At 48.0% G+C, this 20,346-nt stretch overlaps 1 protein-coding gene across 4 annotated transcripts; it reads left to right on the forward strand.

Annotated features, from left to right (window-relative positions):
- Nucleotides 1-8,874: 8,874 nt before the first annotated feature.
- On the forward strand, nt 8,875-20,061 carry CLDN16 (claudin 16). Of its 4 annotated transcripts, none has more exons than XM_063339089.1 (6): nt 12,671-12,956; nt 13,790-13,892; nt 14,151-14,315; nt 15,401-15,592; nt 15,917-16,063; nt 16,254-20,061. In XM_063339089.1, the coding sequence occupies exons 1-5, from the start codon at nt 12,801-12,803 to the stop codon at nt 16,054-16,056; spliced, it is 756 nt and encodes a 251-aa protein (XP_063195159.1). In that variant the 5' UTR covers nt 12,671-12,800; the 3' UTR covers nt 16,057-16,063; nt 16,254-20,061. The 4 variants fall into 4 exon arrangements, with proteins under 4 accessions (XP_063195161.1, XP_063195159.1, XP_063195160.1 ...); XM_063339090.1 differs by having other exon boundaries at nt 16,328-20,061; XM_063339091.1 differs by lacking the exon at nt 12,671-12,956 and adding an exon at nt 8,875-9,203 and having other exon boundaries at nt 15,917-20,061.
- The last annotated feature ends 285 nt before the right edge of the window (nt 20,062-20,346 follow it).

Here is a 20,346-nt window from a genome sequence, read left to right on the forward strand (position 1 = left end):
ATACTGACTAGACAGAGGGATTATATTGTGAAAATTAGATTTAAAATGGGCTGTGTGAATTATTCCTTCTCAAATGTTGGGGGCCAGAAACCTCTCTGTGTTTGGTCAGTAGACATGACCTGGAATTCCTAATCTGCTGGAGATAAACCAAGCTAATAATCAACCCTTTTCTTGCGGTCATTCAAACATTCGTGTTTCCTCACTGGCTGTAAAAAAGCTGTGGTTTTGGGAGCAGTTTCACCCTACTCTTCACATGATGGATTTCATCTGGCTCCTGTTAAAATATGCTTATATGTAACACACTGAAGTTGCATGGGGCTGGAGGCTGCCTGAACTCCTGGCTTCTCCTCCAAACCGCCCTCTGGTGAGGGCTCTGGAAGGGATCTCGTCTCCTCCCCGGCTTATCGGTTTTTACCTGTTGCCTTTGTTTTTTCTCCTCTCCTGAATCAGCAAACCCACATGGCCTAAGACTGTCCCTCAGAATGCCGCAAAACACTGAAATCATTCCCGTCTTTAAACAAGTGGTTTTGGCATGTATAAAGCTGCACTTTGTGTGTCATTACCCACAGCTCGCAGATCACTGGGCTTGTCTGTGCGAGGCAGCAAGCTGCTGAGAAATAAAGGTGGTCCTGCATTTGGCCGCTCATGTGTTGTTTACCAAAGTGATACTGGAAGCTCTGATAGAGATTCCATGGCCCGAAACCCATCCCATGGAGGCCAAGGGATTTGACCCATACGGTAGGATTTATTTTGCTTTCTATTTTCCTATTTTAGGATTGTTCTTTCACTGGACATTCTGTACCAGAAGCCAGATAGTAAACAAAAGTCAGACACAATCAAATTAATGGAAACAATGAGCTTCACAGTACTAGGGAAGTAACGGTGGGAAAAGCAGCGCGTTATTAAACTTACTTCTGCATGCTGTCAAATAGAAGGTAGCTCTGTATCATTTGTCTTTCTCAAAATGTATGATACTAATCATGGTGCCAGATGATGGGACAGATGTGGTGGGGAATCTAGGGAAGAGGCTCAACTGTGAAGTGGCAGGTGGAGAGCGTGCCTTGTTGGAAGGACCAACCACAAAGTGTGGCCACTGTCCTCATTGTAACGCAGTAGGGCCAGATGGAGCACAGCAGCTTCTGGTGTTGGAGTCCCAGGGCAGGAGCGGGGGAGCAATGAGAATAAGTGAGACCCGGGCCTGACTGAGAGGGGGAGGGAGGCAGATCCACGTGTGTGTGAATTTCATGCTCAGTGCCTGAGCCATGAGACATGTGCGCTGCGGTCCTGACAAGATAAAATTCATCCCTGGTGCCATCCATGGAAGAGTTTTCTAAGTGCAATTAGGAAAACATCTTTCAGCTTCTCCAGGAAATGAGCTCTGTGAAGATCTAACCCTTGGCAGCCAGTCATCCTGTTTCTTCTCGCTGTGTTTCTGATGCCTGCAAGGTCTTGGTCCTAGTCTTCTAGGGACCAGTTATAGCAAGGATCATATTTGAATCCATATCTCACCACATCTCCACCAGGGACTCAGTGATGGGGGGTGTCTGTGCTCAGGTATGAGCTTGATGGCCTAGTTATGGAATGTTTTTCCTGAGATTGGGAAGTGAAGAATCTGATCACCTTCAGGATCACCACTGAAAAATGTTCTTCTTTGGAAGAACATCAGGTGGTTCTTCCTGAAATCAGATGAAGGAAGGAGGGAGCATTGGAATGATATAACAAACAGACAGAAGGAGGAAGAAGAGAGGATGCCTGATGACTAGATCTGAAGTCCTCCGCAGGAACTGCTGTTAACTCAATACTGAAGACAGAGTTACCGCCATGAAGCCAGAGTTACCACCACTTATGTTGCTCACCCAATGAGGAAATAAGCCATCAAGTTCAAGTACCTGTGGGTCTGGTTTTGGGGCAGCCTTCATGTCAAGGAAAAGCCCAAGCCATAGTCAGCATTTTAGAGATTGCTCAAAGATTCCCATCCCAGGATATGGCTATGTCTCACTTTTTTGTGCCTTGATCACAACCTCTATCCATTTCCTCAGCCCTTATGACATGTCAGATAATAGGTCCTGGGAAGATAAAGTGATCTAGGGTCCCTCCTAGAAAGGCTCTACCACAGACTGCTGCAAGATTTGTAGATCAGTCTGTTCAGGGTCAATATAAAGTCTATGAGATGAGGTTTCAGGTCTCTCTTGGGGCTGCTGAACTCAGTCCCTTGCACATATTGCTAGGAATTCACCTGGGGATCTATTTGACCTAACCTTTTTGGAGTTTCCTTGGATATTGGAGCAATTCAAGATACACAGATTACTGTGCCGTATAAAATCTTATGAGACGTCAGAACCAGTGAACAATTGCTCAGCATCCTCGTGGATATGCTAACCTGTACAGCCATCCCCCAACAAGTAGCTGTCTCTGGAAAGTGAGAGGAACAGTAGGACGGAATTTATAAGTACTGATATTCAATATGCTTCAGTCCCCTTTAAGACACTGAAAACAGAGGCAGGTATTTCTGAAGCACTCAGTAGCTGCGACTGTGACATACATGGCTGGATTTTCCAGTGGGCAGCAGGGTCAAACATTTAAAGGAGTCTTTAAATGTGGCCAGTTATTCTAGTGTCTATGTGGGAATGAAACTCTTGAAAATCCTTTGCTAAGTGCAAAATCCATCAGCGCTGGAAGCAGAGCTTGTGCATGCCCGTGTGTGCAAGGCAGAGGAGGAGGGAAGGAGCTTCTCCCCTGGACTTTCTAACACACCCTTTATTGTTAGGACTGAGAGAGCACATTGGCAACCCAAAGTCATTATTTCAATGCCTAGAGGGAGTTTAAAACCCCAGTTATCTGCCTGGAGACCAGAGGCTGGAGGTGTTCCTCTCACAGCTGTGTCTCTCTTTTCTGCTCATGAAAACTCTTCCTTATCCTGCTGTACACAGAGGCTTGGCTGCTGGGTGATTTGGGAGCACTCGGATGAGCCCACACCCTGTATTGTTGACAAAAGTGGCGGGAATGAAGCCTAAGGCAGAAGCAGGCGGAGGGATGGTCTCCACGGGGAGAGCTTGGATGAGGAACAACACATCTCCATAAAGAACAGAAAGGGAAACCGAGCCCTGCGTGAACCATAACCACTGAGGCAGAAAAGGGAAGGAATAGGAGAAAGAGGGAAAGGACATGCCGTGCTTTCCTCTCCTAGAGAGACTCTAATGTGAGGGAGAGGACAGGGCAGGAGAGAGGAGACCTCTGAAGACACTCCCTATATAAATGAGATGAGCTCCAAAGGCTGGAGTCACCCACTGGTGTCTCCTGTCCCAGGGCTGGGACTGCAGCCCTGCCCATGTCTCCCCATTCCTCAGGGAGTTTCCATCAAGGATTAGGTTGTCCTTCCCCTTCTTCCCTCCTCTTCCTCCACGGTTTTGTCCTCCAGGGCAGAGACTGACAGGGTGTACGTGAGCCATGAGGGGCTCTGCTCACACTACTTCGCTCAGGGGCAGAGGCATCCCTGCCCCGTCCCCTTCCCGTCCAGACATGGGGCTGGAGCCAGGGGGTGGCCTGGTGGGAATCTTCAGGGTGTTTGCCGTTGGCTTCTCCCCCTTGCCGGAGCCCGGCTGTGCACAGAATCCTGCCCGTGGGTCCAGCATCTCGGTGGGGGGCAGACCTGGGGGTCACTGTGTCAGCTCCGGGCAGGGTTCGATGTGCAGCTTGGATGCCGGGTATTAAACAGAAGGGGACAGTGAGAGTTTGGTGAGGCACCGGTGACGGGCAGGTGGGCAGACACTGATTTTAAGAGAGCTGCAGCCCCAGAGCTCTGCAGGGAAACACCTCGCAGATCCTGTACTCAAACCTGACCCACGCTCACCGCACCAGGTCCCAAAACTCTCCCGTGCTCCTGGGCTGTGAATCACAGCAGCAACAGTTTTCTCTGAGCCTCAGCTCTTTCCCTCCCTGCCTTTTTATAGCAGATCAAACATCCTGTTACCAAACTGGGCTTTTCTGACCCATTGCTTTCCTTTTATCCCCCCTCGATGGGTCGCCTAGAGGGTCTTTCATCACTCTCCGATAAGAAGGTTGGTGAATAGGAGCGAGGGGCACAGAGGTCTGAAGCGGATGTTTCTTGTGAAGTGAGTCACAAGAGGGGCTGGATTTCAGCCAGGAGAGGCTGCAGGGTGAAGCGCACGTTCGACGGCCCCTCTCACTTCGGCTGAGGTGAGCCGCCGTTTCTGAGAAGCAGCTGCCAGAGCGCAGACACAATGCAAACCCTTTCCACCACGGGACCTTTCTTCCTTTGCTTTTCTCTGGTACTGTGGAAAGGGATAAATATTCGCCCCGCTCTCCCTTCCCTTCCTGCGCGGTTGCTATTAGTGGCGCAGACCTTGTGCTTCACGGGCGTTTTATCACCTTTTCATCAGGGCACGGGAAAGTTCAGGCTCACGCTGGGGAAACACACGCTTGGATGAGGATGACGCCGGCGGGACGTGGCAGGGCATCAAACAGCCCTGGGGCTGCCTGGGGACGAGGGCTATTCATTGGAACTACTGACATGCCGAGAAAAGGTGTGTCTAATCCACTGCCCAGCTCCTCTGCCTATACACGCCTGCGTGAAGCTGGTATGCAGCGACGGCACTGTGTGTTCTCGGTGGCTGCTTTCAGGGAACCCGAGTGAGTTGTCACGCATGTTTTCACTGATAAGGATCTTACTGCGCGCCACGGTGTTAAGGAGGAGCGGGGCTGTGACTCCTCGCTCTTGATCTAAGGCACTTACTCAGAGCCTCGGTTTTCCCAGCTGTAAAATGGGGTTAGTGATACATCGTTGAGATTATGTGTTTCTCAAGTGTGAGATTTCATAGGCAGCCGTAAAACAAAATTTATTGTACTGAAGAGAGGTTGCAGGGTACTTTGAGAGCCTGAAAAGACTGTCTTGAAATGCTTACCTTATTATTTATTGCACTGGAGTGATTGTAAAAACTGTTTTAAAGGAGCAAAGTATGCAAGCATTGTACTTGTGTGTATAGCATACACACACACACACAGGGTTTTTATTTACCAATCCTTGAAGCTCCTATCTACTAGAAAACACCTTTGCTTTCCTATTTTCTTTTAATCCTATATGCTGCCTGCTTGCAAAGTCACAGGTTGCTCCGAAGTCTTACTGTTTTCCTTGGGGTTACCAAGCTAACTCCAAGCTAAATCCTAGGGTTTTGGACTGTATGGGCATGGCTGGAGTGGTACACACACTGCCTTGTAATTCATGTGTGTACACATCTCATGTCCAAGGAGCACTGATCTGGAGATGAAGACACTTAGAGGCCATGGGTGGTGGTGTATGAGCAGGAAAATGGAGGCGGTACAACGAGGAAGGAGGAGTGGGGAGGGGTGGGCAGATAAGCCCACGGAGTCTTCCACAGTAGCAGAAGAGCTCTTTGGGAAACCCTTCCCAAAACTCTCCATCACCTCTGGCTCCCGAGCCGTGCCCATTGGACAAGCCCCCGGCCCTGAACACAACAGTCGCACCACTGACTGCTTGCTTGCTTGCGGTTACATCCATATTTCATGCATTAATGTGCAGCATCACCACTTCCCTCTTGCTCAGGGCCCTCTGCTACACTATGTATTAGACACTGCGGAAGTAAAGGGAGGACACAACCCTTTCCTGCTCACAGGACTGCGACCTCATTGGGCTGTTGCTGCAAGAATGGTTTTGTAGGTAGACAGGTGAAAAGCAGCTATGATCCTCCCAAAAGTGGCAGTACTTTCTGTCACTCCATAATATGATGGCTTGCCTTTAAAGGAGAGCCCAGACCACCTTGTGTTAATGAGTAATAAGAACAATCGACCCTCAGTGTGTTCATCTCTTAGCTAGGAGTGTGTGTAGACGAGGTGATAAGGCTGTTACCTCAGCAAAGTTATGCTGCATTGATACTGTGCAGTTGAAGAGCACTACAAGGCCCAGCTCTGATAATTAAGTGTAGGATACCCTAATGCTTTTGTTAGTGTCAAAGTACTATAAATGTTAGGTCAGCCAAGAGAATAAGAGACAGTAAGCATATATAGTACAGCCTACAAATCCATTTGAAAGCTACACTGAGTCATGTCAGCCAGGTTTTAGGCTATACATCTCGGGAGATTATTTTGGGAGAGCTGTTTTCCGAAGCTGAGGGGACATCTGTCATGCTAAGCTAGGAAGGCAGAGTATGATGAGAAACTGCTACAGACTTTGCTTCACGAAGCTGCTGACTTGTTTTAAATAAAGACTATTAAATATGTATCTTGCCAGTTTCTACTGAATAAGAATATTGTATTCTTTCTAATAACTCCAGCAGTTACTATGGGACTGTTTGGAGACATGGGCCCAATGAAGGACCAGATATTGGATTGGCCTGTCCGTCAGGTGAAAATCACAAACCATCTTCATTGTGTTGCACGCTCTGGAGCCATCTTACACCAGGGAAAACTGGAGGATCCTGACCTGCTCTGCCACCAAGGCCAGGACACTCGTGAGCCCTGAGCTAGATGCAAATGGCTAGTGTGAAGCCACTTCCCATCCCCCCGTGACTCACGGCCAGGGAAGTACCGGCATCCTGCTCTAGGAAGGGTCATTCTCCTGCCCTTCCCTGCAGGGAGGGTGAACACAAGGAGGCGGATGGACTTCGGACAGCAACACGAATTGCTGGGCATGTGGAAAATAAACAAGGCTTTGTCAGGACTGCCATGACAGCTATGGAGAGATGGAGCGAAGCACAGGCAGCACTGGCACCTCAACATGCTGCTTTCGTCCCTTAGTGGATTTTGCTCCTTGGGCTGGCATGCATGGACATCTGATGTGCTAAGCTGGAAGAGCAGAGTATGACGTGCCCACTACAAAAGCTTAGAAACACCACTCTGGCTATTGCGGTGGTCCTGCTGTTCCCCTGGGAGTTTTTTGCTTTCCACCTCCGTCACGCTTGTATTGGGCACACTTTCACCATGCACCAGATGAGGAAAAATGGCCCCCTTCTCCCCAGCTGGGCTTATCCTCTCTGAAGGAGGCTTGTGATTGAGTGCAGGACAGAATGAGAAGGCAGGGCGATCCATATGGCTATACTACATTTCCCGGCTAATCCAGGCCCTGCTACTGTCAAACTGTTCTTAATTCTGTTTGTGGGAAGGCACTCTCAGATTTTCCAGGCCTTTTCTGAGCTCACCACACCGCTTTTTCTGAGTTACTAGTAATAACAACTGGCTAGGATACCTTGTTTTGAAAACTGGTGCAGCCACAGGTTGGTTAATACAGTGCAAGACAAGTATAGGAAGATGATGCATATTGTCAGTACGTGTGTCACATCAATGCAATCTATATATATGTGGCTAATGAAAGTCATTATCCTTTGTGGGACCTGTATGGCCAGTGCCACGTCCCTGTGGATGGCCACTGGGATACTAGAAAACTCAACCAAAAGCATCGTACCCACATAAACATATCAGGACACACATCTGGCAGAAAGGAAGAAGAAAAGTTCCTCAACTGTCATCTTCTAAAAATGGAATTAGAAAACAGAGCAGAAAAGCTAAATGAGCAGAGTCCTGCATACCCTGGCTTTTTGATCTGGGACTTTTGTTCTCTACCTAGTGTCTCCCAAAGCAGGTGCCGAGGACCTCTTCTACGGCGTGACCTCTGAGGAACAGAGTGATCCTGGGATCAAGGCAAAAGACTGTTAGCTCTGACAGTAAAACTGCCTCGTGAGGTTATGATAGGGATTATACGGGCTATATATTGTGAGAATTATAAACTTCTTATTGCTATTGTATTTGGAGTGAAATCGCCGGGAAGGGAAAGCAAGCTTTGAGCAATTCTGTAAAAGTACCGATTGGCTCCATCTGGAGGCGACAGCTGAGATGACAGACACCACCAGTTCGGGCAAGCAGATTGTCAGCGGAGCTGAGAGCGGAGCCAGAATCTGCTCCTCAGCCCTGTGTTGAAGACGTGCCCAGTAAAGGCAAGTCTCCAGTCTTTTATGGCTTCTCTTTTCAAAAATAAAGATCACTGAGGATGTGATGGTTTCTGTGCATTTGTACTATTGGGATGGGAGGAATTTCCAGTCCCGCTCCCCCTTGGTTTTCCTGGAAGGTACCCTGGAGCCCTGCTGGGTTTCTCAGCGCTGTGAGAGAGGAGGGGTTGAGTGAGAAGCCCCTTTACAGAGGCCCTGTCCTTCTGTCCCTGGCAGCCTGCGTGAGCCCTGCTCACCCAGGGAGACCTGCAGGAAAACAGGAAGGTTGCAAGGGCAGCAAGCGAGTAGGCAAAATCCAACCAAGCAAAATCCCCCAATCTGGCACTGGCTTGAAAAGTTCAAGATTCCCACATGGGACCTGGATTCAGACCATGAACAAATGGAAGTCCAGGGCATGAGAAGTGTCTAGGTTTTGCTTAAATGCAGAAATTAGAGCTCCACATCTGAGCTGGGATGGTTGTCGGTGTTGGCTCTGAAGGCCCATGACTGCTGCCTTTTCCCTTCCCTTTCTAGTGACATTCCTGCATTGAACTAGATCATCACTGCATCAGAGACCAACAGGGTAACCAAAGGGCCTGGGGTCTACACCAAGACACTTTCTAGTTGCTCACTGCTAAGGCATCAACCAATGCAGTGGAATAAATGTGTGTGCACATGAGAGCTCTTCTGTGTGTCCCTCAGTAGTGCTCAAAACTCCCGCCCACAAAGAACAAGTTTTGATTTTTTTTTTTTCCCCTACTTTGCCGAACCCTGCAATGATACCCATTTTCCTGGCAAGTCCAGGACTCCAGTTACCTGCATGCCACTTCTGCACAGCCCTGTTTCTCTTCAGCCAGGCATGACAAGAGCTCTAACGGGGCGGGCGGATTGGCTGCCGCAGCTCCCGCGGGCGCTCTTGCCCTCCTCCCGTCCCCATTGCAGGTGACCGTTGCTCCTGCGGCCATCACTAATGGATGGCATCTGTAGAAGTGAAAAGCTCCCGCTGTTCGTGGCCACTGGAAGAGGGTGGCAGTGACCTGAGACACTGAGGCTCTGCCTCTACCCCAGCGGCAAGAACAAGGGCTGGGCAGTGTTTTTCTCCCCCCACCCCAGATGCACTGATCACCTGCTGACATGAGGTTTTTCCTCCAGTATGCGGGCTGTTTTTTTGCTTTTTTCTCTACTGGGTTTTTGATAGCATCTACCTGGACGGACTGCTGGATGGTGAACGCTGATGATTCCCTGGAGGTAAGACTGGGGTGAGGAGAGCCTGATCACCAAAACAAAAGTGTCCTAGAGAGAGTTTGGTTCTGGTGTCATTGCTCCGCTCTCATGTACGTTTTTCCTGTTGTGCTGGATGAAAGTGGATGAAAATGAAATTAATGAGTCCGGCAAGAGCAGCGGAAAAGCGGTAATTCCTTCTCTTTTGTGTAATTCTCTCTGCCAGACTTTATGATCTGCCCTCACTTGGTAAATTCAGGAAAGGTCTACAGGCTCTAGGTTTAAATGTGTATGAACTTGAGTACAGTTATCCTGCAGCTCCGGCCTGCATGGATATTTTGGAGATGTTTCTAGTTCTGTAGGTCAGACTTCTTGATGGAAAAGTCCAGCATGTACACCTGTGCTCTTCAAGTCTTTTTCTTAACAGCCGTTGAGCTATAGGGCGAGCAGAAATTTCTGGGGAGCATGGGGACTGGCGTCAGATCCAGCACTCAAAAATAATCTTCTTGAACTTGTGCGGACAGTAGCACTCTCATGTTAGAGAAAGGTATTGGCAAAAGGACTTTGCAAACAAGGGAGCAGAACGCCGCTTACATGCACGGTGTGCCCCAGAGACTCCAGACCCCAAACCATCACTGTTTCTCCAGCACTCATTACTGCAAGTTGGTATTTTTCTTCCCAGAACAGCCAGCACTTTCTGTACATTTAAGGGCTGCAGGTCCACAGTGTGGGAATCTGCTCTCTGGCAAACTGGATACTTTATGTGGTGAAGGTGAAACACCTTCCAAGACAGGGAGTTTGGCTGAGTATACCAAGAAGAAACGTCCCATCTGTTATCCAGCATAGGAAACGAGAAATCTCCTCTGCACTCAGTGATTGCAATGCAACCTTTAGCTGCATCACATCACGTGATGAATTGTCTGAGGAAAGAAGGATAAAACTGATTACAAGGAAAATACCTTTTTTCTCTATGCCACAAGAACTCCTGACAATAGGACTGCCAGTCCCACCCTGGAAGCTGGTTGTAGACGGTCAGTGTGTCTGCTCGGCGTGTCTGCTCGGTGAGCCTCTGCAGGGAAAACAGCGTGCACCCCCTGAAGCTGGCTGGGATATCCCTCTTCATTTATCATCTTAATTTAGGAGCTATTTTAGATTTATTTCAGGAAGATGTGAATTGGCTGTAGTCTGCTGAAGATATCAGCACGCTCCAAAAAGCCAGACGGATCCCAGATTGGGGGAAAAAACAGAAGAGCGAAACCCAACTCCTGAGCAGAGTGAAGCCAGGAAAGATCCAGTCCGTTCCCCTGAGGCTGTGTAACCTTGTCTTCTTGGCACAAAGGCACCTGCGCTGGGCTGTCCTGGAGCGCTCCATTAACACCCAGTTTCGTTATTAGCAGCCACTGCTCTCACATTCCTGCTCTGAGTGTGAATACTAAATAATGGAGAAAAGTGCCCCCAGCCTTAATACCTGACCACTGATCTCCTTAATGGCTCTAATGACTCACTGCCTCTCTAAACAGGAGAATGCAGGTAAATCATCCACGGCCAGAAAAGTGGGGAGTCCACTGTGACTCCTGTTTTCCGCTGGAAAAAGGTTAATTCAAGCAACTTTGACTTCAGGAGAAAGGAACTCCGATCCTCCAGCATAGAAAGTCACCTGGCTTTGACCCTGGCCCCAGCAGCTGGGGAGGATGAAGCCCTCCCTGTGGTCCTGCCGGAGAGGAGCAGCCCAGGAGAAGAGGCCAGGGAGCAGCCAGGGCCCTGCCAGCGCTCTGCCCTCACAGCCCCTCGCCTCCCCTTCAGAAACCAGCGGGTTACGGCAACACAGAAAGGGGCTTAAGCTGGTGCACTCCGGGTGAGCATCAAGACAAGCCTGGGTCAATTTTTGCAGTGGTTTGAGCAGGAAAAAACCCACCATCTGCTTCCCAACACGTACTGTATTGTGTGCACAGCCCCTCCCTGTTGCAGGCAGATTAAAAAAATTACCACTACTGTTAAATGCTGCCTGTTTTACTCTCGTGCTGGGCTTGTAATTATTGTACGTTGGCACCTTTTTATTGTGCGGTAAAACACTGTGACTGTCATCGCTCACATGTTTGTCTTCTGCGCTTTCCCCAGAAGGGGAAGTATGTGCTTGTTCTGTCATTTTTTTGTATTAGAATTATTTTACTATTAATTATACATTATGCATAGGATATAATTATATATATTACAGTCATTATGCAGTTCATGTTTCACATGCATACCTGTGTTAGGGAAAGCAGGTCGTGGCAATGTGTTTTGTAATCGAAGTGGCAGATGAAGAATTTGGTCGTGATGCTTAGCTTCTCGGGGAGTCCTCGGCTGGGCCCAGGGAAGCTGGACCAGATTTGCTATGGGGGGAAAGAAGCGATGGGGAATTAGGGCTACCAACAGGGTGCATGAGTCCGGCCATGGGATGGAGAAATCCATGTCCCCACATGAGGCCCCAGCCAGCCCTGACCCCTCTCCCATCTACAGCAGCGAGTTCCCGTGTGCCTGAGGGTCTGTGCTGCCTGCGCAAGGGCAGATGATGCCCAAGGTGGTTTGGGAGCAGAAGGACAAACGATGCACAAAGCAGAGGGGAGCAAGGGATGGCCAAGGAGGTTAAGAAGCAGATAACAGAAATCAGAATAGCTCAGCGGTGGCTCAGGCCAGCCACAGGTCGCCTCTTCCGATGTCTGTTCCCACCCCTCCTGCACCAGGCAATGAGACATTTATCCCTGCTTCTGCCCGTGTTCAGCGCTAGCAGGAGGAGGTGACAACTGAAATATCCCAAGAAACACAAAACATTTTCCAAGATTTTTCGAGTCTGGGAAGGGTGTTGTTTCACAAGCTAGACCATGATCACGACTGTTGTACCTTAAGACCTCTGTTTTGCTTGGAGGCTGACAAAGCCTGGAATCCTCTTAGTCTCTTTATAAACAATGAGATGAAGATGCTGCTTGTAAGATTTAAAAAACAACACTTATGCGTGCAAGTGAGGAAGTAACTGAGGGTATTAACTGAATACAGAGTAGTATGAATAAGCCTATGGTGGTTTGGGAGGAACATGAAATGATATAAATACAAGTGGAACCAAATATAATTTAATAAAAAATATGCTAATTTCAAGCACAGCTATAATGGTGGTGAGTTAAGACGGAAGAGGAGCTGCAGCTGGCTTAAGAGGGCCACGGTAAAAACTTACATCTGATATAAACAGGTCAAATTGTTCTACATGACACTGTTCACTTGAAAAACACAAAATCAATGAAAACATTTTTTTTCCGGCATTGCTGCTCATTTTTTTGTGATATTTTTCATTAAACCTTCCGTTAAATTCTCAGAAATTGTAAGTAGTTTTCATCTTAATGAAAAAAATGTGTAGATTATTTTCATTCAACATAAATAGTATCTTTTTTTTTGTCTGAAGTAGTGAGTCATTTTTACTCACCTTTTATCCACAGTGCAGTGTTGCAGAGAAGATGTACAGCTTGGCTGGGACATTGTATTGTGGAGAAAATACTGCAATTGGCTACGGACTTCAATATATCCTGAATGAGACTTTATTAAGTGGCCGAGATATGTTATTATCTGCTTTGTGATTTACACAGTGCAAGAAAAATGAATTTGTTGCGTCATCCAAGCAAGCCTGGTCCCTTTCCCCTGCATGAAACCCATTCCCGGGGAGAGTTTCTCCTTCCATTAGCTGCGGCGGGCGGCAGCTGCACCGGCATTAACTCCGCTCCTTGTATGAGCAATTCCAGGAATGTTTTAGAGGTGCTTGTTGCCGTATTTGCATTGGTAATGAAAATACCTCCCATATTAAAGCGCTTTATGGAAGGCTGGGCTGGGAATGGTATCTACGGCTTCAGGACGATGGAGACGATGAGCCATGATGCTACTGCAACGTCTGCCCGAGTCTGGATGTCTCAGTGATGAGTGTGGCTCGGGCACGCGTGGTCCCATAGCTGGCAGCACACCGGGGAGCCCCAGGGCCAGGATCAGCTCCAGCTGCCTCTCATTTTCCAGCCGGTGTTTACGGAGATGTGCCTGGAGAGGGGCTCACGTCCACACCTCCGATTTGCAGCGAAGCACTCCTCTACCATGCCGCGGCCACCTCCCAGTGCAGGCGCCCGGCTGCTGGTGCAGTGCCTGCCATGGTCCCCCTGAGCTGCTCCTTCTCGGCAGGGGGATGGTGTGAGGGGAGCACGGACAGCAAAGTCTCAGGTCGTCTGGTTCATAGCCCTGCCCAGCTCAGCCTAGACAAGCATTTGGCAAGGAGTTATCAAATCTGCTCTTACATCTCTCCCGTCAGCCACCCCCCAGCTCCTCCCAGAAATTTCCTTCATAATTTTTATCCTTACCAATAGGAAGGTTTTTTTCCCTAATGTCCCGTCTGAATTTCTTTTGCTTTAATTTAAAACCATTAGCAGAGACGCAGAAAACTTTGTCCTTTCCCTCCATCCTGCTTTTTTTCTTCTTCAAGCTAAACAACTCTGGTTTGCCATCGACACAACTGGACCAGGATTTCTGTTGAAGGGCCCAGCTGACCATCCGCTCTGTTGGTGGATGTATTAACTTACAGTCCTCTTTCTCTTCTCAACCTACAGGTAAGTACAAAATGCCGTGGCCTGTGGTGGGAATGTGTCACAAACGTTTTTGACGGGATCCAAACTTGTGATGAGTACGACTCCATCTTCGCCGAGCACCCCGGTATGTCAGAGTCAAAGATGTGTCTACAAGTGGTGGGGACCCTTAAGTGTAGAGAAAAAGAGCATTTTCTACTCAGAGACAGATAATTTGGTGTACATACATATTACAGCCATATTTCTTTTCTCAGTGAGATATTACTCCCAGGGGAAGGTGGAGAGAACTTCACCACAGAAAAAAAAGTTCCCGCGGGATCTGATCCCATTACCTTCCCACACTTCCATTCTTTCTGCACTAGAACAGTCTGCTTTTGTCCCGCAGTGAAGCTGGTGCTGACCCGAGCCATGATGATCACAGCAGATATCCTGGCAGGATTTGGATTTCTCTTCCTCGTCCTGGGACTGGACTGCGTGAAATTCCTTCCCGACGAGCCGCTCATCAAGCTGCGCATCTGCCTGGTGTCTGGAGTTATGTTGCTCATTGCAGGTATTCTCCTGCCGTGCCCCCATCCTGCAGGACAACCTTCAGTAAAAGGGGGAAGCCTTAAAGCCTTCTATTATTCTGGGGAGAGGAGCTGGTGATTTTCTTGAGGGCAAACATGGGGGAAGGATCCTTATTTGCTTTATTTGTGCAATATAACTTCCGCTCTTCACTGCCTGCCCCTAACAGAGTATGGTTGGGTTTTTCTGCTTTCATTTATTGTATTGACCAGGTGACTTCTCAAGTACATCAACTTGGTTCAGAATTGACTGACTTCCATTCACTGCTCTTTTACTGTGAAGATGTCAAGTGTTGTTGATAATGCAAAGACACCTAATTGCTGAAGGACTAGAAATGCCCCGGCACCCTGGTTCGGTTCCTGGCTCTGCCACAGATCGTGTGACCTTGGGCAAGTCATTTAGGCTGAAATCTCTGCAGCCAATCTCTAATAAAAGGATAGTAACACATCTGTCCCTCCTAGGTGATAAATCCCTAATTGACTGAGGTGCTTTGCTGTTACAGCCAGTGGGAGAATTTTAAATGCAAAAATAAATGGACTGCCAACTAGGTACCAAGTAATTTCATTTGACTTTATGCCAATATCAAGCATCTACCTCTGCTTCAGCATAAGCTCTGGTTCCGGGGGCACATGTAAAGCACTTTGAGAGGTTCTTTTAAACATCCTCCCAAAGTTTGTCTGAAAAATGCTGTCAAAGTTCTGAAAGTCAAAACAGATCAGAAAATTAAATTCCTGAAGTAACTTTACAATAAGTTGATAAATGAGCTGAGAATGGAGGAGGTTTCTACCTTTTAATGCAGAAACCTGAGTGCTGCCAACTGATGCTGATGGTGTCTGTGAGTGCCAAGGTGTGAGGTACAGCCTCTGCCTGTACTGGCCTGATCCAGCCAAGATCAGTAGGAACCAGGGGGAATCTGCCAAAGTGACCGGGCTGAGACAGAACAGGGGCCAAAACCTGTCCATCCTAAAGTCTGACCCAGCAGAGAGAAGACTGTAGCTCCAGATTTTATATTGGTGATCTCCTTGTGGTCCATCTGGGAGCTCGTTGTGGCACCTCCCTCCTGTCCTGCAGGTCTCCCAGGCATTACCGGCTCGGTGTGGTACGCCGTTGATGTCTACGTGGAGCGCTCCTCTCTGGTCTTCCACAACGTGTTTCTGGGCATCCAGTACAAGTTTGGCTGGTCGTGCTGGCTCGGCATGGCGGGGTCACTCGGCTGTTTCTTATCGGGGTCCCTGCTCACCTGCTGCATGTATCTGTTCAGAGGTGAGGAACTGAAAGGCAGGGCTGAAACACAGTTCAGAGATAGAGCCATGGCTCGGGGCCTGCTGCAGGCACACCGGGTGGGGAAAGTCCTTCAGGGACATTCTTCAGGATGGTTGCTCATCCCCAGTAGCAATATCTTCAGCTGTGAAATGGGAATAGTGTTATTTCAGCAGCTCTAGAAAGCACATCGAGGTGGTGAGGTGGGAGCTGAGGTGTAATATTATGTCATATCTTGGAGTGCTGCTTTCTCTGCATTTTGAGGCTTTGCAGCTGAGTCACCAAGCACTCATTAGCAGACCCTATTTCTTTCCCTGTGCCTCACAGAGACCAGCTCTGGAAGACTCCACTCTGCTTACTCCTTGAGGAAAGGCTATTCCTCAGCTGGGACAATCGTAACAAACGTGCATTTGCCATCCTCTCAAACAGCTACTGCCAAAATGTATGCAGTGGACACCAGAGTGTGAGGAGGAGGTGAGTGCTGCAGAAAGAGCTCCACTTCTGTTTGTAGTGGGTTGCACAGAGATCCGAGCTCCTGTGGTTGTGATACAGATGCCAAGTTAAGTGTCAAGGATGTACCGTATGCTACAGTGTTTGCACTGTGAGAGCTTGAAAAAAACCCCCTTCTTTCCAGAGACTAATCTCCAAGGATATCTTGCTTTAGGGATTCCTGTTGTCTGGAGTGATGAGGCCGCTTGCAGAAGCATGGACTGAACTAACCAACACAAACTCTTTCAGCATTTGGCTCAACATTATCGGCACAAGTGAGATAAATCCTGGATCAGACCCCAGTGTTCAGCATGAAGATCCCCAAACTGTAAGATGGATCTGTTCCGTGTCTGGCAACGTGTCGACAGAACATGCAAAGCAGAAAACACAGGCAAAGAGAGGGACTGATTGTCTGGCCAACACCTGGACCCTGCGCACCCAGCATGGGGGTCTGCTTCTCTGAAAGGCAGCTGGAGAGTTCAGCAGAAGATAAAGAGCTGCATTAAATGCTCGGTCCTCTCTCTGGTCCACAAGCCTCTGCACTGAGGAAACACTGCAAATTCAGGTGAATTCTTCCCTGCAAAATACAATCATTCTCAGTAAGTGCTAAAACGTACATTAAAGATGCTCTAGACTCACTGAGATCTGGAAATTGCCAGCTTCTTTTTGCTTAGGAAAAATTTTGCCTGGACAAAGACAAAGTGAGTGAAGATCCAAGATCTGACCTTGTGCGTGACAATATGTCTATACCAGCTAGAAACTAGGATAAATGATAGTAAAATCTATTGTCCCTTTCTATCAAAAGATATTTAAATTCAATTCAGGACTGCTATCCCCTGCTGTAATCCAAACTGCCATAGGCTGGGTAAGGCTAGAGCATCGGCCATGGGAGGGTGAAAAAACCCCAGCGTGGTTTAACACGTTCCCTAAAAACTGATGCAAAAGTTATTCCATGCTTTTGAAGGGAAAGAGAAGTTGAGGCACAGTTTTCTTGGGGCTGGTAGAAACTGGCCAAATCCAGTCCTTTCTAGCATGGGCACCACATCATATGGTCATGGGTCTCAGCACAGAGATATACCTGTTCAGGAGGAATGGAGAAACAGCAGTGGAGGCTCAGGAGGGTGTGCACACTCATGGGTACCGAGGCTCCACCAGAGGTAGGCTTCTTCCACTGACTGCTTGGTAGGGGGACTGGACGGAGAAACTCCCTTCCTCCCCCAGGGCACTATGATGTGAAGCCTTATGTTATGAGGACCAGAGGGAGATGGGATGGCTGTGGATGGAGTGGGCTGTGTCTGAAAGGGTACTTCTGATAGCCCCTATTATGGAAGATGAAGGGCCGAGTCCTCACGGATTGTTCTAGAAGCAGCATCTTGGGCTGCGGCACAGAAGTGACGGGCAAGGGTGAAAACATAACCCAATCCTGACATGGCTCCTAATCAAATAACACTCAGACCCTGGGACAGACGGGACAACAGCATGTCCATATGGCTTTGCTACGGGCTCAAGTACCTCCACGAAGCTCAGACCGTAACACAACCATCTCAGCAAGGGCCCTTGCAGCAGAGCTGAGGCAAAGGAGGCTTTGTGCCTGCAGAGTTCATGCTGCTTTGGTTGGCAGACATTTATGTTAGCCAAACTGAAAGCAACTTATTGCCAACAGATAAGCTGTATTGAACAGATGTAAACACAGTAGGAGAAGTGACGGAGCCTTTTTTACAAAGTCCTGGGAGACGAGGAGTACAAGAGTTATGAGCGATGTGATGAATTCATGGATTACACCAAGAATGCACAAAGAGATCTGGAGGTAATAGGAATTTCTGCCTGTTATTGCAGGAAACTTCACCCAGAGCCTTTTTTTTTTTTTTTTAACTTTCTCATGTCACGTCAGAAAAATGTATTTGCTGTGGGGCTTTTGGAGTGGAAGAACTGGAGCTGGTACGTTGTGCCAGGGGAGGGAAGCTCCGGGGATATTTGAGGGTCTGGTTCCTGGGCTGTGTCTCTGCACTCCTGTTCCTTCAGGGACATGGAGGGAAGGAGAGGGAGGGTGAACCCATGGCAGAGCTGTGCTCTGCCACTGCTCCGATGCCTTCATCCCTGATCTGATGCCTTCATCCCTGCTCCGATGCCTTCATCCCTGCTCCTCCCCAAAGAGGCCAAGGCTGTCTCCACGTCCCTGAGGGAGGAGAGATGCCCCGGCGCTGTGGGCCACCCCAGCCTGAGTCACCCAGCACAGAGACGCTCCTCGGGAGGAGGTATGAAGCTGACATCATCACTTGGACCAAAATCCTGAATCAAATCCTTCCCAGACTATGCAGCCAGGGCGTTAGCCCTCACCACTAACACTCAGGGACACCCGCCAGCCTCTTGTTGCTTTTTTCTATAGCTCTTTCTGAGGCAAGAAGATTATCTCTTGCTGGGAAGATTTATTTCTTGTTTAGCAGAGGAGAAATAGTCTGGGATCACCTGCTAATGCGGGTGTAATTGCAGATCAGAGACCACTGATTTCTCCTTTTTCTCCTGTAAGCTGTAGTTGAGGAGACTTCTGGGCTTTTGTCCTAATGGTCTTCAGCTGTTTTAAGGTGGTGGGAGGTGCTTTGAGACTTGCAGAGTGTGGGTCACACCAAGCAGTGGCTCAGTGGACACTTCGGGATTAAATGTGTATGCCCTGGTCAGGCGTCAATATAGAGGGCTGCTCTCATTAGTCCCTCCATCCCTGTGCTCCTCCTGGGAGCCCACAAATAAGGCACACGCATACCGCAAATACTACCTTAACTCAGGGTGCATCATCCTTAAATATACTTGTATACAAAGAATGTTGCATGCACTTTTGTGAGCCTTTCTCTTCTCCAGTATCTATGTGGAAGAAGGGTTAATACTTTAACCATGCTCCTGTTCTAGCCATGCTCTAGGACCACTTTTGAGGATCTATCTCCTGCACAAGAGGACTAGGAAAAGGTCACAGCAAGCGTTAGGTTTGCTGGGTTAATGTTTTGTAAGAACCAGTCCAATGGTGCATTGCTTCATTATTCAAATCCTGCTGACAGTCTACCTGATGTTTTGATCAGTTGTTAATATTTAATTGTTAATTCACTGTTTGATTTAATTCTGACTCTGATTTCATGTCTGCAGTATTCACTCGTCATTAGCTCATTACCATGCCACAATGCAGATCTGTTTTAGTTTGGTTGTTTATTCATTAGCAAGAAACCTCCCAGAAAGTGCACAGGATTTATTTTTTCTTTCAAAATCACAACCGGTCTCTAAGGTTACAGACATTGCAGGTGAACTCAGATATTAAGGCATTTCCTTACTACCTACCTACATCCCATTCTGCAGCAGCTCGCTGGCTATGACAATAGACTGACTTTGCCTTCCTGGTGGCCATTGCTGGCTTACCAAGGCTCTTTGCTCAGTTGCAATTTCCAACTGAGGGCCAACATTTAATCCTTTAGTGCCAACAAGCCTTTTAGCCTTTATTTTTTTGTATGTTTAGGCATCCCAGTCTCACTGGTTCATTTCCCAGGGTACAGGCAGAGCCAGGGACTCAGCCGAGAGCTAGTCTTGTAGGCAAGCTCTTTGCTAAGTTGATTTCATGCCTTACAAATAGGTATTGATTTCCCATTTTGATATACGCAAGTAAGAGACAGAATAAAACAATGACTTCTCCAGTGGCTGTCCTTTTCTGCATGCAATATTTTGTCCTCTCACTACCTCAATCAGCCTTGTTCATAAGGGCTCTTAATAACGCTTAATTAGGACTCACTGTGACCTTGTGAACTAGACTATATCCTACTGCAGCTGCATGAATATTTTCCAAAATACGAATTTCCCTCCTTTTCACGCACATTGTACTGTGATTTTTTGTGTGAATTCAGAAGATCAGTACAATTATTTTCAGTAGATACGAATGTCACTTCAGAATTCTGTTTTCCTTATATATTGTAACAATTGTGAGATACAATAAATGCTCTTGTCTTTGAGCATCGTGTTTCTCTAACCCCACATCCAAGTTTCGCCCAGAAAGGTGCTTTGCCAGGTGACCTGCTCTGACTCCTGTGAGGGAAAGCACCGCTCTCCTGGAAGGACACGCAAAAGGCAGCAGCACAAACAGGACCAGCCCTTGGGAAAGAGGGGGGTGATTTCGGAGGCTGCCCAGACCTTTGCTGGTAGCTGCAGACTCGGGACCGCGGTGCACACCTGCAGCAATGGCTCTGCAACAGCTGGCAGACTTTATCCCCAGCTTCAGTGCATCTACTTATAGTCAT

This window comes from Chroicocephalus ridibundus, chromosome 6, assembly GCF_963924245.1.
Source record: "Chroicocephalus ridibundus chromosome 6, bChrRid1.1, whole genome shotgun sequence".
In the NCBI taxonomy this organism is placed as follows: domain Eukaryota; kingdom Metazoa; phylum Chordata; class Aves; order Charadriiformes; family Laridae; genus Chroicocephalus; species Chroicocephalus ridibundus.

What these genes read in the sequence shown, in the direction of transcription:
- CLDN16 (XM_063339089.1), top strand. Translation starts at nt 12,801, where the DNA reads ATGAATTTGTTGCGTCATCCAAGCAAGCCTGGTCCCTTTCCCCTGCAT. An exon ending in ATTCCAGGAATGTTTTAGAG is followed by an intron (nt 12,957 to 13,789) that starts GTGCTTGTTGCC and finishes CTCAACCTACAG; the next exon opens with GTAAGTACAAAATGCCGTGG. An exon ending in CTGCATGTATCTGTTCAGAG is followed by an intron (nt 15,593 to 15,916) that starts GTGAGGAACTGA and finishes TGTGCCTCACAG; the next exon opens with AGACCAGCTCTGGAAGACTC.